General features: G+C 26.7%; 1 protein-coding gene across 1 annotated transcript in view; it reads right to left on the bottom strand.

Annotated features, from left to right (window-relative positions):
* Positions 1-21205, bottom strand: part of LOC107454186 (jouberin) — a 34807-nt gene that overhangs the window by 12879 nt on the left and 723 nt on the right. The window contains exons 2-11 of the mRNA XM_087155983.1: positions 20264-20432; positions 16697-16792; positions 16044-16137; positions 14110-14202; positions 12566-12667; positions 9675-9797; positions 7589-7668; positions 6395-6529; positions 2529-2583; positions 2296-2411 (exon numbers count right to left, since the gene is read on the bottom strand). Coding sequence (XP_087012109.1) covers positions 2296-2411; positions 2529-2583; positions 6395-6529; positions 7589-7668; positions 9675-9797; positions 12566-12667; positions 14110-14202; positions 16044-16137; positions 16697-16792; positions 20264-20415 — 1046 coding nt within the window. The 5' untranslated portion in view covers positions 20416-20432. The remainder of the gene's footprint in view (positions 1-2295; positions 2412-2528; positions 2584-6394; positions 6530-7588; positions 7669-9674; positions 9798-12565; positions 12668-14109; positions 14203-16043; positions 16138-16696; positions 16793-20263; positions 20433-21205) is intronic.

The raw sequence follows: 21205 nt of genomic DNA, 5'->3' as shown, positions 1-21205 counted from the left end.
TGAAAAGTAGTAATAGGGCTAATGCAAGATGATTAAGTGCAAATTTCAAGGAGCAATGCATTGATGCAAAATGGGTGCAAGAGTCAATTAAGTGTAATTTTTGGTGCAGTTAGTAAAAATGAATAAAATCTATTTAGGCAGACAATTGTCAATGTCAGTAATGAGTGATAAGACAAAAAAGTATAGAATATTGCTTAATTGCATAAAGGCTACATCATCAATTCTTTTACATCAACAATTAATTTGATCATTTATTTTTATTGCAGTTAAGGAATAAAGGAGGAAATAAAGGCATTGATTAAAACCTCTATACATTTGACAAACATTAAGATGGTAAATACAGAACAAACGTGACTACAGAGAAGCTATATATTATATATATATAAAAATATTTAGAATTGTAAGTGTGTTGCAAAATTTATATATCTCCTATCCTCTTTCTTGATTTTTTTCATAAAAAGTTTGAAGGAAAAATTTAGTATTGTCCAATGTTTTCATATTATTAAAAGAATATCAAAAAATTTTAAATTTCGTTTGTGAGAAAAAGGGTAAATTTATTGTCAAAACCTGTTATAAAATATACCAATTTATATAGGTCTCCAAGACATTTAATAAATCTTAAGCACAGACAATTAATTTAATCAATTCATTAAATGAAGTTATATGTAACACTTTATTAATACAGGACAGACGTGACTACAGAGAATGTATATTATAAATATATATATGTATATATAAGCAGTAAAAATTGATAAAGTAATTTAGTAAGCTATTTAGTAATTAAAAATAGTAGAAGTTGATAAAGAATCTGTCTACTGAGGAATATGGCAAGGGTGATAGTTACAGGTACAAAACAACTAAGGGTTATATTTCAGAAGTTGCACAATCCGTGCAAAAAAATAAATAAATTAGAATTGTAAGTGTGTTGCAAGATTTATATATCTCCTATCCTCTATCTTGATTTTTTTTCCATAAAAAGTTTGAAGGAAAAATTCAGCTTGAGGTAACCAACTTTTTCTTAAAACTATGAATCATACTTCAATGAAATTACACATTGCGTAAATTATTTTGTTTATATATTTTCAGAAGAATAGAGAAATGAAGTATTACATGGGTCTTTTAATTCCTTACTTGTAGAGTTTAAGAACAATTGTCATGCATAATTAAATGTATTAAAAAATTATCTCTACACATATTAAAAAACAAATCTGTATGTTTTCGTTGCATTGATATGAGTGCATTTACAGTAAAACAATTTAAATTGATGGTAAATTCGTAACCCAAATTAATGCATTTCATAACATAAATTTCAGTATTTTGATTTAAATTTTTTAAGAAGTTGGTGATACATAGTGATGAAACATAAAGGACTAAACATGGGAAACTGACAACATGCACCAAACATGTTATTAGAAAATATTTACTCCATTGTACTGATATTATAATTTTTTTAGTTTGGTCAATTGAACAAGGAGTCATTTGTCTTACCTTATATTCCATACTATATATTAGGTGTTACTGTTTTTTGAAAACCTATCAGACTTATACTCCAAATTTTTTGTTATTATTTTTGGCGAGACCACTTTTGCGCTATTTTAATCAATGTAATGCTAATTATATATTTTCTTTACTAGCTTGATTATTTTTATACTCCATTCTCCTGATGTTCAATCCTGGCATCCCACTTTTCCATTAGTAAATTTGGACAAATAAATTAATTTGCAAAATTTGAATGCTGTACTATTTTTCATTTTTGTGAATTTTGTTGCAATTTTGCATTTGCTCCAAACTAAATTGAAAATATCTTATTTGTATCATTCACGAAGATTCACAAAACAGAGACTCCATGAAAGTTGGTTACAAGGACAATCATTTAAAAAACTTTTTTGCACACAAAAGTAAAAACACAAATCAAAACTGATATGAAAACCTGTAAACACATGCATCTTTATTTGTTTAATTAATATTGATGTGCACTAAATGTCTTTTTTACCAAACAATATGGTCAAAATAATCAACTAAGTTGATAATCTTTATCCCATTTTGTAATAGTTGACAAGATAAAAATGATAGCTTCAAATTTAATTCCTCCAAGTGGTACTGCTACCTTATTGGACAGTGACCACATAGTGATTTTACTATGCTGTATATTTCTGAAATTAATTAATTTACTATACTGTAAATGAATTCAGTTGCAGCTAAACTGTATAGAAAAAATGTAAGATATGAGCAAAATATTATAAACACTAAGCAGTTGTGAAGACTGACAGCAGTGAATGATCCAAAATTACATACTTTACACTATAATCTCCTGAAGTAGATATAAAACAAGAATCATCACTGCACCATTCAATGTCATATATTACATCAGAATGAGCTAATTTCTTTGTTAAAAACTTTCCAGAAGGAATCTAAAATATTTTAAAGAAAATACATCACAGTGTATATTTTGACAATAAAAAGCTAATAAGAAATACTTCCATCATTAGCATTATAAAAATACTTACAACAAATGAAAAAATACTTACCTCATAAACAGATATAAAGAACTGACTTGAAAGACCACTGCCTGCTATGAGAAATCTGCAAGATACAAATGAATGAAAACTTTAATTAATATAAAAATTTAACTTGAAGTAAATAAAACTACACCTAAGAAATTTGAAAAAGTAAATAAAGTGAATGGTAAATTTAACATAACTCTATAAATTTATAAAAATTAATCACATATAATGATTCCTTATAAGTGTTAAAGCTCTCAGAAAATGCGAGTATTGCTTTTTTTGATGTCTTATTCCTCCATAAACAATAAGAATTTTGATGCACGCCAGCATCATATTTATAAAAGTCAGGACTGAGAGGGTTAAAATAAGCCGAAAAAAATGTTATTTCAATTTGTTATTGGGTACAAGTTTAAGTATTAAGCAATAATTTTCCAGTTCAAATGTTTCATTTTATTGCAGTTCAAGTTTTGGTTGTTATGTAGTAGTTTATGAGTTTCTCCGTAACTAAAATTGCTAATTGTACAATAATGCACATGTACTTTGGGATTCATTATTAAAAGATATAAAGTAATAAACTTTTGGGCAACAAAGACATGATAGTTAAATGCAAATTATTATTTTCTCATTGACATAAAATAACTAAATGTAACAGGAAAAACTGACATTATTTGCTTTCTGTAAAACTCTGTTCAGTTTTCTGAATTGATAAAATAAACATGTTGTGTAGCAAATAAAACTTTAGCAATCGCATCTAATACCAAACTGAAAAGTTTTTTGACTAATCACTGACAGAAATAAGTAATCCTGTCCCACATGTAACATGTAAAACTTAGTAAGTTATTTCGCGGCAACACAATACTTAAAAAAGAATTCTTTTAACAAACAAAATCGTTAAACTTCTATTTAAGAAAGTTGGGAAAAATGCGAAAGTAATAATAAGAAAATAACATACGTTTTACATAAACGTAAGTTTATTTTAATTTATTTATGAGACATTTATTAATTGTGAAATATTTTATTCTGATTACAGTTAGTCTTATTTAGGATTTACTAATGTTTTGCTATAAAAATAAATAGACAAAAATAAAATAAACATTATCATAATTCTGAAGAAAATTTCGGAAGATTCCTTTTCTAAGATATACCCTTTTGATTGTTTTCATATTTATCTATAAAATGTTATTTCAATAATTATTTGTAAAACTTCTAGACCTCTCTTAGACATTTATAAACACAAAAAAATGTATGTATGTACAGAAAATAAAAAATGGAATAGCTGAGTAAATTTTGGTTTAATGATCAGATTAACAGGTATTAACATGCAATCTAAATAGTTCGACATGATAATTTTAAACAGGTAAATTAATTCATGTGCATGATGTTTTAAATTTAAAAATCATGTAAAAAAACAAAAACACTTTCTCTGAATAAACAGTATTTTTTCAGATGGATATGAATTCTTGAACTTTAGAACAAGTATGGAGGGCTGCAATCAGGAAAAATGAACAGATTAATTCAGTAAGGAGAGCGATTGGAAGTCAAGCCCACTTAGAGCTAACTTATTATTAGCTGACTTATTTGGGCAAATCACAAAAGTTTTACACACAATGATAAAACTCATTTATTGAAAAATAATTTCACATGAAATATTATTTTTTAAGATTACTTACTATTGCATATTTTTTTTTATGCAAAAAATTTTGAATTGTAAGGTATACAAATTTTAATCATTTCAAACCATGTAATTTTAAATGAGAAAATTTATTTTATACTGAATCATTAAAATAGTTGAGCAATAAAATTTTTAATATAGTCATATTTTAAAATTTAATTTTCTTAATAAAAAAAAATCTTATTTTAGAAATTACATAAAAAAGAAGAAAAAAATCTAATTTTTAAAATTTTCTTTCCTTAAAAACTATTTGCCCATTATGGTAATCTTTTAGATTTTGTAAATCATGTAAAAATTTGTATAACTTATGATCCATATTTTTTGCAAGAAATTATCTTAAAATTGAGTTTTATCATTGTGTGAAAAAGGACTTTTGATTCACTTGCATGATTCCAAAGATATAGTGAAACTTGACTATTAAGAGCTTATTTTTCAGACTGTAATTCTTTATTTCAAAGGTAAAGAAAGAAAATTAAGATGTTTATTCAGAGGAAGTAGCATTTTATCTCTGATTTTGTAACTTAAATTTAGTTTTTTCATTTTATTTGGCATGAAACTGTTAAATTTGTGTCGTATTATGAGAAAATTTCGATCATTTGAACAAAAATTATAATTATTTTTGTTTTTTTATTTTACGCAATGTTTGTATATACATGTGCTCAGATACATATAATACACGGCAATGAATGTGCTGATGTAATTGCAAAAAGTACTCAGAATATAAGCAGGAATGTTTTAGCACCATTGGACATCAAGCGAATTTGTAAATCATCAGTTTATGCAGCCTGGAAAGAACACTGGAATACACAAAATGATAATAAATTACATGAAATTTTCCCTTCTATTGATAACAATAAGATATTATCCATTGACCGTAAAACTAATGTTTTAATAAACAGGTTACACATTGGCCACTCACGATATACCCATATGCATTTATTGAAAAATGAACCTGCACCTGTTTGTTCATTCTGTAAAGTTGTTATCACCATTAAGCATATTTTTACTGACTGCAGACAATTCAAATACTTGAGAAATTTTTTTTTTTTGCAGTTTTAACCCTGATCTTCAATCTTTACTTGGTGACCCTATACATCACAATCTTTTAAAATTTATCAAAGTCATAGGACTCTATTATCTGATTTAAAAAATAACACCTTGGCTTAACCTTGTGACCAAATTTTAACCTAGTGCCTGGCGCAGTATAGCCATTTCTGGCTCTTGCGCCAATAAAATCCAACCAACCAACCAGATACATATATATAGAGTTTTCCATATTTCCATAAAGTATATTTTTAGACTTCTTGTCAAAAGTGAAGAAAAAAGTTATATACATTTGAGGGTCCTAAATTAATATTTAAGCTAAAAAAATATTTAAGAAATCTGGCGAACCACTATGGAAGAAAAAAAGATTAAAAATATAAAGACATGCTTAATTGTAGTATATTCTTGAGAGTGTTTCTAAATGTAGCCTACCAACTGATCTCTGTTTATTTGAGCAGTTAAGCAGGTTTTACCAATATCTTTTTCAATAGTAATTTTTCCGATTTTTAAGAGATTTTTCTTCCTTTCTTAGGTATTGATTTGTTACCCTAAATATCCATATTTTTTTAAACTTTTCTGTATTATTACTCTTTTTAATCCTATGTACTGGCTGCACATGATACATTGTATGTCATACTGTACTTTCCAGCGATGTGTTATAAAATTTTTCATTTGTGTCTTTGGCTCACTATAAGGGAGGTTCCGTCGGCTTCGGCACTATAAGGCGGGACTCTCGGAGCATTTTAATTGTTTTACTGCTGTTGCCATCAGATTGTGTAATGTTTTCGTATTTTTGCACTTTTTGTATTTTATGTTCTTTTCTGTTTTTCTTCATTTTAATAAACATTTACCCATATGCCCTAAATTGGGGCAGGTTGGGGTAAATATTTCATATTTTTTAAACTTTACTTTTAAAAAGAATTCAAAAAATATTTATCATGGGCACTGACTATTGAACACATTGTATGTATATAGGTTAATATAATTATTTTAAAATTCTGAAGAGCATTATCTATTAAAAAGTTAAGTAAAGTTAAAAGGTAAAAAGTATAAATATTTATAGTATTGCTGAAAAAAATAAGTTTTTTAGTTCAATTCAGATGAATGATACTGAAAAGGTTTAAAATAAAGCAATACTTATAAATAAATATGTAATTTTATAACTATTTATTACCTTCCAGAAGAGCTAAATTTTAGTATTTGACAAGAGCCTGAAGTAGCTAAGGATAATGAATTGGTAGTAGGTATTTTACAAGGCTCTCCATCCTTTCTTGACCATTTATATATAGAGTTCCCAGCAGTATTAGAGCTACAGATAAAAAGGAAAATCATTAAGTAAAACTTCACAAAAAATATTGAGAAACTCAATTCAACCGAAGTATTATTTAACCATGACAAGTTGGTGGATGGGGGAAAAGCTAAGCAAAAAGGGTTCACTTTTTCATAGGTTAGAACAAAAAAGTGCACGAAATATGAGAGATCCTTTTTTGGCAAATGAATCTGTGAAAAAAATATGTAAAATCAGCTGTAATAAGATTTGGTACAAAATGTTTCATTAGGAAAAAAAAAACATTTCGGTTAGACTGTGAAAAGATGGCGATAAAACATCAACTAAGATGTCTTTATTCACTTTGCTCTGATTCTATGTTTCTCTTTTGCTCTACCTTCCTTTGCCTTCTTCCCCTAAATCACTGGAATGAACTCTACTGTTTCACTTTACTCTTAGTTTACCCCACCAACTTGTGATGGCAGATCTATAATACATTCAAAGCTAAGTATAAGTTTTTATTATATAAATTAACAAGTGAAGTTGCACTTTAAGTTTTTATTCAATAAATTAGTAATTTGAAGAATATGTTTGTTTAATAATGTGATTTAATTAATCTAATTTATAACAAAGAAGGAGATTTGGAGATTTATTTATTTAATTTTTAAATTAAAAAATGGGGGTTAAATGTAATATTTGTAATGGGGGCATTTAAATTTAAAGTTTTTCAAATAAATTATTTCTTTCAGTACATAAAGGAAGATTAAAAGTGCTAGTTAAGTTATAAAACTAATTACTAATAAAAGGAGATTTTCTTAAAAAAATTAAAAATACTTTTCGTAAAAAGTCCTTTTAAAAAACATTAAAGAAATACTTAAATGGAAAATTGTGAATAAAGACTTTACTATTCAAGTTTTAATCCTGTTACTAGTAATAAGTTAAAAAAATAAAAAACTTTTTCTTGATAAACTTATTACTTAAAATTTTGTGAAATTATAGTTTAAAAGACTAGAAGAAAACATTGAAGAATGTAAAAAATTTAGTCAGAATTGAGAAATAATTTTGTCTTGAGAAAGAAATTAATATAAGAATTAAGTGTACCTTTCATTAGAATTTTCAATTGAATTGTTAGAAGAGTTGGTTTTTTCAATAGATTTGTTAGACACAGAAATAGTTGTTTCCTATTTGAAGAAAAAATCATAGTTATTTAACTTTGAAAAATAATCACAGATAATTTTAGTCAATTAGAAAAAGTACCTAAAACTATAAGAAATCAAGTAATTACCTACTAATACAATGTAAGATTCACTGCATAGTTTTTGCAATTATCTACTAATTTAGTAAATTTAACATTAAATAAAAGAATTTCAAGTGAAAAAAATATTTTGGGAAAAGAATTGACAAATGCGGCAAAAAAATTATAAAAGTGATATCTAAAAAAATTTGGCTGTTTTTTTTTCTAATTTAGGATGTTTTAATATCCTGCTGATGCGATTTTTTTAATGAATTATTGAAGAACTAAGATGTAGTGTGCCCTACAGTTATTTTGGAACTTTCATCATTTTCGATTTTACATCTTCTTGACATGTTTAACGAAGTTATGGATCATTAGTCCTTTAACGCACTAGATAATTTTCTAAAGGTATACTTGAAGGTTTTTTTTTTTTGTATATTATTGGGGAATTTTTAAATAGATCAAGAGGTCATTGAAAAATTACTAGGCTAAGTTTCTTTAAAAAAATTTACTAGTTTTAAATTTGAGTGGTTATATTAATGATGGAATTCTATTCTTAACAATAGAAAGATTCAATTACACTTATAACACTTAAAAAATGAGAAATGCGTTCCACATGAACAAAAACAACTAAATGCCACAAATAGGGTTAATAAAGTAGATATGTTAATGCAAGCAAATGTTTAGAAAATTTCCTTTAAATATGAATAGTAATAGATTATTAAAAATGTTTTTAAAATAATTAAACATCATTTGCAAGTATCGTAAAACATTCTGATAACAATCCAATATGGGTCGGGAGGTCAAAGAAGTTAAAGCTGTACGATATTGTGAACAATGGCATATTAGTGGCTATGTGTTCAGCATTGTGCACCAATCAGCTTTACTTTCCAGATACATTGATACCCTTGGTGGGTTTCAAGCTCTTACCAGGGATCAAACCCAAGGATTTCACACTGACAACTTAGTGTCTTAACCACTGAGCCATCATGGCTCATTCATAACTTTCATTAAGTTTAAAATAATGAATTAAAGTTAAAAATTATCTTATCAGATATACTTTAAACATTTAATGATACCACTAATGTTTAAACATTTCATGATGCCAGTAATATATACAGTCGGACCTCTATCTAACGAAGTTGCTAAATCCCGATGATAAGTTCGTTATAGAGAAAATTCGTTAAATAAAAAATCACCTTTTAAAATACTTAAACAATACAAAACTGGTTTAAATTCATAAACACTAGGCACAATTAAAATAGCAATTGATACACCGTTATCCTGTAAACTAGTATCTACTATTTATTTTATAAATTTTAACCATAAAAAAAATCTGCAGGGAAAGCAGGAATAGAGCAAAACATTATACAGTGTTATATTATCATGCTACATACATTTTCAACTAAAAAAAAAAAAGAAAGAAGATAAATTTATGTATAAAATTATAACTGCATTTATTATAAAAGTAATTTTAAACATGCATTAACCACATGCGTTTTTAAGTCAAATTGCTACTGATAAAATCCATTAATTTGAACTGAGTTTTTTGTTTGCAATGCAAACAAAAAAGGAAAAGAATTTTGCTGCTTTTTCTAAAATAACTTTTAGAGAGAGCAGTAAAACATTGCACAAATCAGTAGCTTCGAAAATTAATTCATGTTCATTTCCCTCATCAAAAGCGTTAACAAGCTTGAAGTGTTCTGAAATATTTTAGAAAATAGGGAAAGGGAATTTCAGAGAAAAGTTCGTTAAATAGAAGTCCGACTGTGTATTTATGTGTATATATATATATATATATATATATATATATATATATATATATAGTATAAGTATGAAAAGCATAAATAAGCTTTAAGAATACTAGGAAAAGTAAAGTTCTCTGATAATACTAATTATTATCATTGATTATGAAATTAGATGAAAACCCATATTATAAAATAAAACCCATACTTCTTGAAATGGTAACATTGATCGCAAAGAAGGCTCAATTGAAAAAATTTCATGAGGTTCAATAGATACAAGGAGTGAAGCTTGAAGAGGAGATTTTGTGCTCTTTGACCACCACTGAAACACCTATATTGAAAGATGATTACTATTAAGAATTTATATTAAAAAAAAATCCTGGTTTATGTTACTGAAAATCAAGACATGATGGGATTTCCCTAGCAAAAATACTCAAGAGTAAAATAATTGATCATTTTATTTCAGATAATAAGTCTACTATATTCACCACCAAATCCTAAGTCAGTTAAACACGATTTTGTAAAAATTTTTTAATCTTACACACAATATAAAATATTTTGATGACCTAAATACAGTAGAGGTCTTTATTAGTTTGTTAAAAGAAATATGGTGACAATGTCATAAAAATGGTAAATTGTATTCATTACTTTATAGTGCTGAATTCTTAGAAGTAGAGCTGTATTCATAGTTAAAAAGCAGCATACCAGCAGCAAATATAATGCAAATAAGTTTTTTAAAATTTGAGAATCACACAAAAAAGTTTACTTAGGTCTGTGTTAACAAAGTTGCAGTTTCTCTCATACCAATTTGAATATTGTAAAATAATCATTTGACTAAGAAAGTTTTAGTAATAAAAACACGGAATTATATCATATTGTGATGTTCTTTATTCACTCTCAAATAGTTTTAGATTTAACTTTAATACCAGGCTACAAATCAAATAATATGTGGAAATTGTGCCTTTTTATAGTGGTCTATCAAACTAATAAAAATTAGGGTCATTTAATTCTTAAATGGAATTTTTTTAATTGCATTCTTTTTACCAAAACACACCATTTACTAGCATCTATGAAGTTTGTATTTTATTTAATCATTGAATTACTTGCTGAATCTAATCTCTCAAAAAAATGCTACAATTAGCTGGTTTTCTTCATTAACTTACTCCTTAATTATATGCTCATTCAGATATGGAAGTCTTAGAAATTTATCAACCTCAGCTTTAAAAACATTATATATTTAATCCACCTAGAGTAATTTGTAGATTCCCTTGGGTTCTCTAAATTTAGTTTTGGGTTCTAGCCAAGCAAAATGTCTTATTTAAATACTCCAATTTAATCAATTAGAGGAACATATAAAATTAAACACAAAGAAATCTAAGACTCTTTTGTGCAAACTACACAACTGTTCATATAGGTTAGAAGAAGAGTAATTTCTGGATCACTTATTTATTTTTGCATTTAAGTTTTTTAAAAAGCACCAAACGTGATTTGTTCTTGACAAGTTATAATTAATTTAAACAATTTTCATTTATTTTCTTTAATAAATTTTTTGTTAGATGACACAGATATAATGAGAAGTTTTGATGAAAACTTAACAGATTTTTTTGCAACTAATTTCATTATTGTGTCTCTAACATCTTTAAAAACATGTAAAGAAATTGATATTTTATTTTTGTAGCATTTTTTTCCTTGCAAATGTGAACACAAAATCTACATTATACATATCAATTTCCATAATTTTGTTGCTTCTGCTATTATTTCTTTTACTATTAAATTTTTGAAATGGAGAAAATGTCATTAACAATCCACAAGATATTAGTTATTCCTTTAATGGAGACATTTGTTTTAAAAGATTATAAAAAGTGTCGCTAAAACTATGTGTCCAAACTGTTAAAAGTTGTATTTCATTCTGTGCTTTTGTAATATCTAGTTCTATCATCATGCATGACATATAAATGATTTTTTAATTGATTGATATTAATCATTAAAACACTAACTTAATATGCCAGAAAGAAAACATTTTCTTTGTATGAACTAATATTAAAATAATATTAATATTTTTTAGAATATAATAATTCTCCTTAGATAATTTTATAAATAATTTTAATCAAGAAGAAATACTAATGAAACACGTAAATTTTAGAAAGCTGAATTTGGGTATTATCTGAAAACATACAGATCAGCAAGCTAGTCAGAAAAAATGAGACCAGTGGTTTGACATGTGAGCATCGATGAACTAAAAAGGTGATATGTTACTTGATATAAAATCAAATAACTTGATATAAAATCAAAACAGAAAAAATGAAGAAGAACATTCTTTCTAACAAACTATTGATTTTTTAGTAAATGCTATAGAGAATACATAATTAAATACATGCTTTGTATATTTTTTTGAATATGAAGCTGAAACTTGGGCAAAGTGTTTCAAGAAATTTTACTAGTGAAAAACTAGTAATGAAATAGAGCACGAAATTAATGACAAAACTTTTCAAGCAAGATTATTGCAAGAGACATCAAGAAAACAAAAATCATTATAAAAAATAGTATATGACTATGCATCAGTCATATTCGATAAAATACAATTTTATGTGATAAATGCACTTGATTCTAAACAGTGAATATGTGCTAAGATTTATTAGAGACTTGGTAAGGATTGGTAAGAGACTATTTAAGATTTATTTGAGATTGGAGAAATCCTTCTGAATATCAAATAAATCCACATTGTTTGTTGTCTTTCATACTACTAAAAACATTATAATACTATATTTAAAATTTTAAAAGTTTACTGACAATTACAATAACTACATGAAGACAAATGAAGTTTTTTTGGTTGTTTACTTTATGAGCTGAGTTATTTTTTGTTGATCAAAATAAGTAGAGCCAGATTGGTTCAGATTTATCATAAAAAAAACTCTTTAAAATTAGTCTATGCAAATCTAACATTGACAATTTTTTACATCAACCTTATATAATTCTCCTGCTTTGAATTTTGATATACACCATATAGAAAGTAAAAATAATAAAAAAGTTTCAGAAAAATAATATTCTAATTAAACATTTTTGATTGAGAGATACAAATAATCAAATTTGAATGCTTACTTCAATTTCAGACGTTTTCTTTCTCTTTTGTGAAGGTAGAGGTTTGTAGAGCTGCAATCGTAATCTTTGCCCAATGTTTATGACCTCATTGGAACCAAGCAACTAAAATCAACAAATAAATAAAAAATCAGAAATATAAAGTATGATGTGAAACAGTTTAGATATAATGTAAAACTTAAAAAGACAGCAGACACAACAAAATTTGAAACACCTTTTAGTCAGAAAAAAAATTATCATAAAAATACTTTAAGATCTTAAAAAAAATTTCAAATACAGGTATTTTTTTTAATACAATTCAAGAATATTAGGTTGTAATGAAAAGGAGTTGCTGAATAACATAAGATATAACACCCAAAGAGAAGTATCTCTTTTAAATGCTTAAATTTTTCTATAATTTGTTATTTTTAATATTGTTCACAGTAGAGGAAAATTGGAAAATGCACTGTCAATATAAGCATGAAATCTAAAATTTGAAAATGTATCAAAAAATAATAAGTAAATATTGAATTAGTTAGACTTGGATGCTTGATAAGAAACCAAAAAATAAGCAAATAAATAAAATACTGAGCTTCAGAACTTATCACTATAATTACCAAAAAGTAAAAACATTATAGGAAGATGGGACACTGGCAATTTAGGAAATTTCCTTTTTATATGAAATTATATATATATATATATATATATATATATATATATATATATATATATATATATATATATATATATATATATATATATATATATATATATATATATATATATATATATATAAAACTCAATTTACCATGCAGTTTTGACATTCTTGTTTCAACTAAGACATATCTTAATGCAATATTCCTCAACAATAGATACCACAAAAAAAAAAAAAAAAATACTAATCTTTATAATGTCCAAACCAGGCTCATTGTCTCAAAGCTTGGAGCATTAGCTACAAAACTTTAATACAGAGAAAAAAAAATTATATTGATCAATAAATCTGTATTTATTAAATATAGACTGCTTCAAAAGTAATGTGACCTTCATTGTTATTCAAAAATACAACAACTGGAAATCCAGATAAAGGTTTTGCATGTTTTACAAAATGCTCTAAAAATTTTAAAAACAACTCCGGATTTGACCAGTCGCTTAGATAAACAAATCCAATAATTGCAGGTAGGACTTGACAAAATTAACACTAAAATTTAAAGTGTCCCATCTTCTATTACAATTAGTTTAAAAAATTTTCATATGTTAAAACTGTTAAATATGAAAAAGTTTACTTGGCTTGTTAGTCCTGTGTTAAAGAGGGTGACAAAGAATAGGTAGATACAAATAAAGAAGTATTTTGAATAAATATTAAAATTTTCAGCTGTCTAAATTAATCCAATGACTTAAGATATAAAAAGTAGTTAGAAATTAACATTTTTTATATCTTAAACAACTTAAAAATACACTTGTCAAGGGAATTTTAGTTATTTTAATATATATTAAATTAAAATAAAGTATTAAAATTTTAAATCTCACATAAGTAGATGCAAAATTAAGAGAACATAAATCATAAATACCTTTAGAAATGCCCAGGCTATTTTACGCATTCCATTATCATGTAATCTCTCATAATTATCTTTGGTAACTGATTTAGGTACACAATCCATGACCTGTAAAAAAAAACATATTTAGCTCGAGCATATCAGAATCAATTAAAGAAATGATCCAAACAAAAGTAAGCATGATGATAAGGTCAAGCTTAAAGTGCTAATGCTAAGCTTATGCTATGCTTATGCTAAGACATCTGACTCATTTAGATTTCATCTTAGCAAAGTCAAAATTCAATCTCTGTACAAATTTTAGCTTATCACGATGAAGTATTTGTACAGATTTTTAAGCATAATTCAAAAATAAAAGCCATTATACTCCCCTTTATTTAATTCAATATTCCATAAAACTTAGCTATGAGTATGCTTGAATTAAAAATTTTGAAAAAAATTAATAAGCTTTAATTAAAACCAAAAGTATGCAGTTTTAAACACTGCAAAATGTTAGAAGATACACTATAAATCATCACTCAAACTTCAGATAATTTTCAGTTAATATGATTGATAGAAATCATCTCTAAGGAATCAAGATTTAAAACTCCCATGGTCATATTATACAATATGGCATAAACAATGTAAATACCTAAATGTTTAAATTGTGAAATATACACCTGAAGAATAATAGTTGAAATTCATAGTTATCAAAACTTCACAACACGCCAAGAAGTAGTTTTTTATTGTCAATGCAATGGCAAATCTCAAGAATCACATAGGCATCTGTTTCAGCTATGAATATAGTAATGAATGAGCACAACAGCCATATGCAATTAAATCATGATATTGTAAAAAAAAAACAATGTTGCTTAAATATATAATATAGACTGAAAGAATTAAAAGTTAACTTAATTATAATCTCTTTTATTTCATATTACTCTCCAATTAAGAAATTAGAAACTATATTTGAGAAAGCAGTTTGTTAATCTGACAATTTTTTATTTTCCTATACCAGTTTCTGGTGTATCAAATAATTGTCTATCATATTTTAAAGCTAATCTTTTTTTTAACTTACAAGTCCGGTTAATTTTTGTTCAAAGAAAAACTGATCATAAGTCATACAAGCCATAATGTGGTTTTTTCTGTGAATTAAGTTCATACTTGATTTGGTTTAGGTTCTGTCAAATGCATTGTGAACAATGTAAAAAAAAAAGATGCATGTTTCTAGCAACAATATTGTTGGGTATGAACGTATTTATGAACTAGGTTGTTGAACTAAAATATTTATGAGTATTTTTCCAACAAGGTTAGATAGTCTAGAAATAAACTAAACCTATCTTAAAAGTAGTCCTGAAAATACAGCTGTTTAAAGTTAAGTCTATTTGTATTCTTATAGCTACATGTTAAAAAACAATTTTGTAAACTTGAACACTTTCTTGCTCACGATTTGTTTTACAAATTTTAATAATATCTTATCTTTAATTAAATTTGCCTGAAGAATTAAAGCTAACTTTATAAAAAGCTAAAATTTAACATATAGAAATTATAAAACTAAAATAAATAAATAAAATTAAAATATCAGTAACAAAGAAATTAACAAAAAAATAAATAAAGTGATTTTTTTATTGGATTTTTCAGATTACTATTTCATATGACAAAAATGTTTGGTAAATTACTTAACACAAAATTAATGTATCAAAAATTCCATATTTTAGCTACTTAAAAGGGTGAATAGTAATCCATTGGTTCATGTCTTTGTGTTCTATTGGTCATTGGGATTATTGTACAAAGGACCACTGAACACAATTTTTTTTCGTGATCCGAGTTATGTTTTACTGGTGTCAGACCAGAGAACCAATTTTAATATTTCAAATACTGCTCACAAACAGATATGAATAAATTAAACCAACATAATTTAAAAATAAATTAATCATGAACAATACATAAAAACTTAGAAGTCTGTTGAGTACCTCAAAAAACAATATTGTGCTGGATTCCTTTTTAATGAGATATTCCAGGCTTTCCTGTAAGAGAAAAGATTCTTCCCATTTCAACAACTGTAATCTATGAAAATAAAAATCATAAAAATTAGCTCAATGAAAGCAATGTTTGTAATGTAAATAACTTTATACAGCAATATATATATAAAAATAATATAAATAAATGTATATAACAATGTTAATAACTATATCAACATTAAAATAATCACTGTTATTAAATCTTAATCAAGAACAGCTTATGTAATATTTTTTTTAATCAGAATTAATAATTGTTTTTCATATGGATTATGTAGTTTATTATGTAGCACAGCTCTGTGCATTGCTGTTGTAACAATAAAATGTTTAAAATATGAAATACAATCTTGTGAAATCGTGACAATGCAATTGAAACACAATTTAACCTCACAGGGCTAAAAATGATTTCAAAAATTATTTTGTATAACATTTTTAAACCATGCAAAAAATTTTTTTGTTTACATTTATGAGATAGAATATTTTAATAAGTTTAGAAAAAAAATTAACAGCTAAAAAGCAAGGTTCTGATATTTCTAAATAAGCGAGTATGTGTGGAAATTATCCAAATTTGTGAAAATGACTAAATTAAGTTTAAGACAAGATCATACTTATCACCATCCACAGCAGCAGGATGAGTCATCAGAGGCATAATGTAGTCAATATTACCTCTCTGAGTTTCATAAAAGGATACTGCTGGTTTGTTTCTAAAAATGTAAATAAAAATATATCGTAATACAAACTTAAAAAACTACTTAAAATTTTTAAACAACCTATCTTGTATTTTACAAAAACTTTAGTTTAAGGTAAAAAAAGTTACAAAAGATACACACAAATATGAAAAACTGTTAATGGATATAAATGTAACTTTTTCTGCATTAAAGGCTTACATTTCATTAAAGCGAATACAGCTTAATGCATTAGCACATCGTAGGGGATAATGTAGATAGCAGTAATTTTTAAACAATAAAATAAGAAATACCAGTCATCTAAAAAAGCTTTTATGAAGAAATTACATAAGTTAGAAGTTATGAATTATTATTTTTTTAAAAAATTTGGTGCCTACATTCAAAATTATACTAGTTCTGTCACATTTAGATAGGTATTCTTTTATATTATTTGGTCTGTCCAGACATTTTGTGAGAGGTCCGTTTTTGCAAAATTGTGAAAAAATTAGTCGTAATTTGTAAATATAAAATAAACGTTAAGTCACATTCGTTCCACCAGGGTCTTGCTTTTGCTAATTTGTGCAAATAGGGTCCTGTTATTGCAAAAAACTTTTTCAAAGAGTTTTTAAAATGTAAAGACATACAAGATTATACTCAACATTGTAAAATTATAATTAAAAAAATTAAATTTTAAAAAATAAACAGCAATTGCTGCTACTAAATTAGAGATGCAACATACAAATACAGTGAAACCTCTGTTAAGCGGACATTCATGGGACCAAAAAATTTGTCCGTTTATGAGAGTTGTCCGTTTACGGGAAGGGTACCCTAATAACGAAATTTAACACCGTAAATTGTTTTTTGAATATTCTCAAAGATGTAGAAATTATTAAATAATATCTACAAGGATACTGTAAATATCTACAAGAATATTTATTTAAACAATAAGAAAGATAAAAAAGAATATATAAAGAAGTTTGATATAAATACATAATTCTGGATGTAGCTACAGATAAATAAATATAATTTTCCTATTAGCATAGATACTCAAGTTAGACATATGATACCAAATAGGAGCGTACTGTCCTCAGTCCGTTTCAATAATTAGGTTCACATCCCCTTACACCTACTTATCATTTGATAGGGAACATGGATAATACCTTCTTGGAAAATAAACCTCCTATGATTCACAGAAAAAAAAGTAATGCATCCCTGTAAGTCATGAGTACTTATGGAGATGATTATTCACAATTGATCAGCTATCAAGTGTCTGAATAAATGTTTCATTTATATAAACATCTCAAAGATTATACTTCTGTTTTCTTTTTTTTTTACCCCAGTTGTGTTAAATACAGTCTTCAAATTGATAAGAAAATTAAAGAAATTTTCAATGGGGAAGAAGCATTGAGAAAAGCAATTTCAACTTGAGGGGTCTCATAACCTGTGTGGTCCAGATGAAAAGATCAAAAGATGCCGATGTCAGAATTATTTCAGGAGTGCAGTACCATTTTCTCTCCTTTCTTTACAAAGATAAGGCAAGGTGACAGGAGAAAGATTGATTTTTCGCTGGTGAAATAGCTTAACAATATTTTTAGTTATGGATAAGGCAAAAAGTTTTATTTACATCCTTTAAAAATGGTGAAAAGTTGAATTTTTTTAGCTTGCAATTTATTTAGAAAAAGTAGTGTCCGGTTTGTAGAGATAAAAAACAACGTTTCAGGACCAAAATGACTGTCCGCGTCCGGTTACGGGAGTGTCCGCTTTGCGGAGAATGTACGTAATGGTTTATTCATAGAAGATTCCCGGGGAATTAAAAATATGTCCGTATTGAGAGGCGTCCGTTTTGCAGGAGTGTCCATAACAGGAGGTTTCACTGTATTTGGTTTTTAGCCTATACGGCTGAACGCAGAATATTCATTTCGGACGAATAAAGGAAGAAGCGTCTGCCGAAGGCAAAACTTAGCTCGTTTACATTTGTCTGTCTCCCCCCCCTTCCTGGAAAGGTTTTATTCGATTAACAAAACAATAATGAAGATAAACAAATCTGTGAAGGGTCCGATTAAAAGATAAATTATTTTGTGAAGGGTCCGTTTTTATGAAAAGATATTTTGTGAAAGGTCTGTCAACGGACCCAAATTTCTTCCAAACAGACCCCTGGACACAGTCTAAAATGTTGCCTTTACAAGGTCAAAGAGATTGAAACTCTAATGATTCTGCAAATAGAAAACTGTATTCTGGTGCACAGACTTTTTACTTAGAAAAACAGTTTTCCTTACATTATTATTATGTAAAGAGGAAACATTCTCTGAAATTTAAAAACACCAAAAGTTAAATCATAAATTTTGTTTATTATAATGTTTGTGATCATCATATATATTAGATTATCATATGTTTATAAAAGTTGTGATCATGTTTTATTACAAAATGCATTTATATAGAAAATGTAATTGACTTGGATAATCTTAATAGAAATTTTAATTTAATTTTAAAGAAAGTTTAATTTTTTGCAAAAAATAATTAGTTTTATCAATGCCTTTTGATTTTAAATAAAATTAAATAACTAAAAGTTATATTTTTCTTAAAAAATGTTAATTTTAAAAATGTTGTACACATTAGTGCTGAGTTGATAAAAACAAACACAGATTTTTTAAAAATGGGAAAGTTATAAGTATGATATAGATTTAATAATTCCTGAGGAGGTCTTTAATTTATTAATTTTTAATTCAATTCTGTTATACTCTATGGTTGCAGGATGTCAAAGTTTTGCTCAAATTGAGTTAGTACAGTTTAATGAGACAGCTTTCTATATATTATTGAAATAAAACAAGCAAATTTTTTTTTTTTTTTTTATAGTCAGGTAAAACTACTGTACCAGAATTTTAGTCACTCCTTACAGCTATTAGTGCAAGTTCTGACCGTAAATGGCTGTCAATTATTATGACTATTTTTTAATTTCTTATCTTTTTATCGTAACACAGAAAATTTAACCTTTTTTTCCTTAAAAAAAAAAAAAAAATCAGATTATCCAAGTTATAGAATATTCATAGCTATGCTATTTCGGACAGATATAAGAAAATGTAACCTCTTGGTAGAATGATTTGGAAAGTTTCATGCAAATTCTAGTTTCTTAAAAAGTTTAAAAACAGGGGTCTGTCTAGGTTTTTCTGAGAGGTATCTATTTTGTGAAAATTTAGACATAATTTGTGAAAAACTAAAAATTACATTAAAAGATCAACACAAAATATGGATTTATAGTTTCTTAAGGGATAAAAAAATAAAATTTTAAGTAAAAGTACTTTGTGAAACTACCGTTCTTCCTAAAGTTGAATTTGTGAAGGTACCGCTAAACGGTAGTAAATTCGACCTGGACAGACCCCTGAAAAGTTAATTTGAAGGGAGCTATTGGGGTTAAACAAAATTCCGTTTGTGTTAGATAATCGAGGTTCTACTCCGTATCTTAAATAATGATTCGTTAAATTAGTAAAATGAAGTTATTAAATAGATTATTACTTGTCTTGCTTTTTAAGTAAAGAGCCTTGAGAGGAATCAATAACTCGCATACACACTACTGGCCTTGTTAATAACCTCCCAAGTTTAAGGTTGTCACAAAAATGTATGGTTATCTTTGTGAGACTTTTATCCACGTTATCATTTGTATTCATAATTGATAGCTGATATGCTGAAAAAGAATAACATAGGGTTATTTGGAAAGTTACCAATAAAAAACAATTCAACTAAAATAAAATCATAAAAATAAAACATAATTAAAAACAAAAAGTAGCAGATCCTTCTTGTAATAAGATTTATATTTTTTTTTTAATCAATCAACACAATTTTACTGTTCCAACATTTTTTCTGTTATTTCTTTAAAAATATTTTTCAATGAAATTGACATTGTTTTAGCAAGGGAAGATTTCTGTATCGTCTGCAGTAGAATAATCACCAAGTCTTGTCAACTTCTGGGCAGTGGCCCACGAAACTAAAAAAAAAAAATCACAGAAGGTGACAACCTCAAACTAGTACTAGACACATAGCGGGGATATTTTCGTATCCTGTAGATTTTAAACCTGAAAATTTAAAAAAAACAAAAAACATGTAGATGTTTGTCCAGGGGTGAATACGAGCTATAACTTTTGAGTTGGTCCCTTTCTGTGATGTTTTTTTTAGCTTCTCGCGGGCCGCTGCCCGGAGGTATCCAAGACTTGGAGATTATTCTGCCACAGATCAGGATACAGAAATCTCCCCCAAGTAACCACTCCTAGAAAAACCTTCACTTAATTTTCTTTTTTAAAAAATTTAAAAAAAGAAAGTATAAAATCCATTTAACGCCTAGGCGATTGCAGTTGGTGCGACAGATTAAGATTCGGAAATATCCTCCTTAGCAGCGCCAAACATTTTAGACAGCTTCAAACAAACTCTATGTTAAAATTGTTGATTTTGTTTTGAAATTAT

This window comes from Parasteatoda tepidariorum, chromosome 12 (genome assembly GCF_982258835.1).
Source record: "Parasteatoda tepidariorum strain Cologne lab strain chromosome 12, Ptep-v5.0, whole genome shotgun sequence".
In the NCBI taxonomy this organism is placed as follows: domain Eukaryota; kingdom Metazoa; phylum Arthropoda; class Arachnida; order Araneae; family Theridiidae; genus Parasteatoda; species Parasteatoda tepidariorum.
Note: the sequence above shows the minus strand (reverse complement) of the source record. Positions and strands in the feature narration are given on the sequence as shown.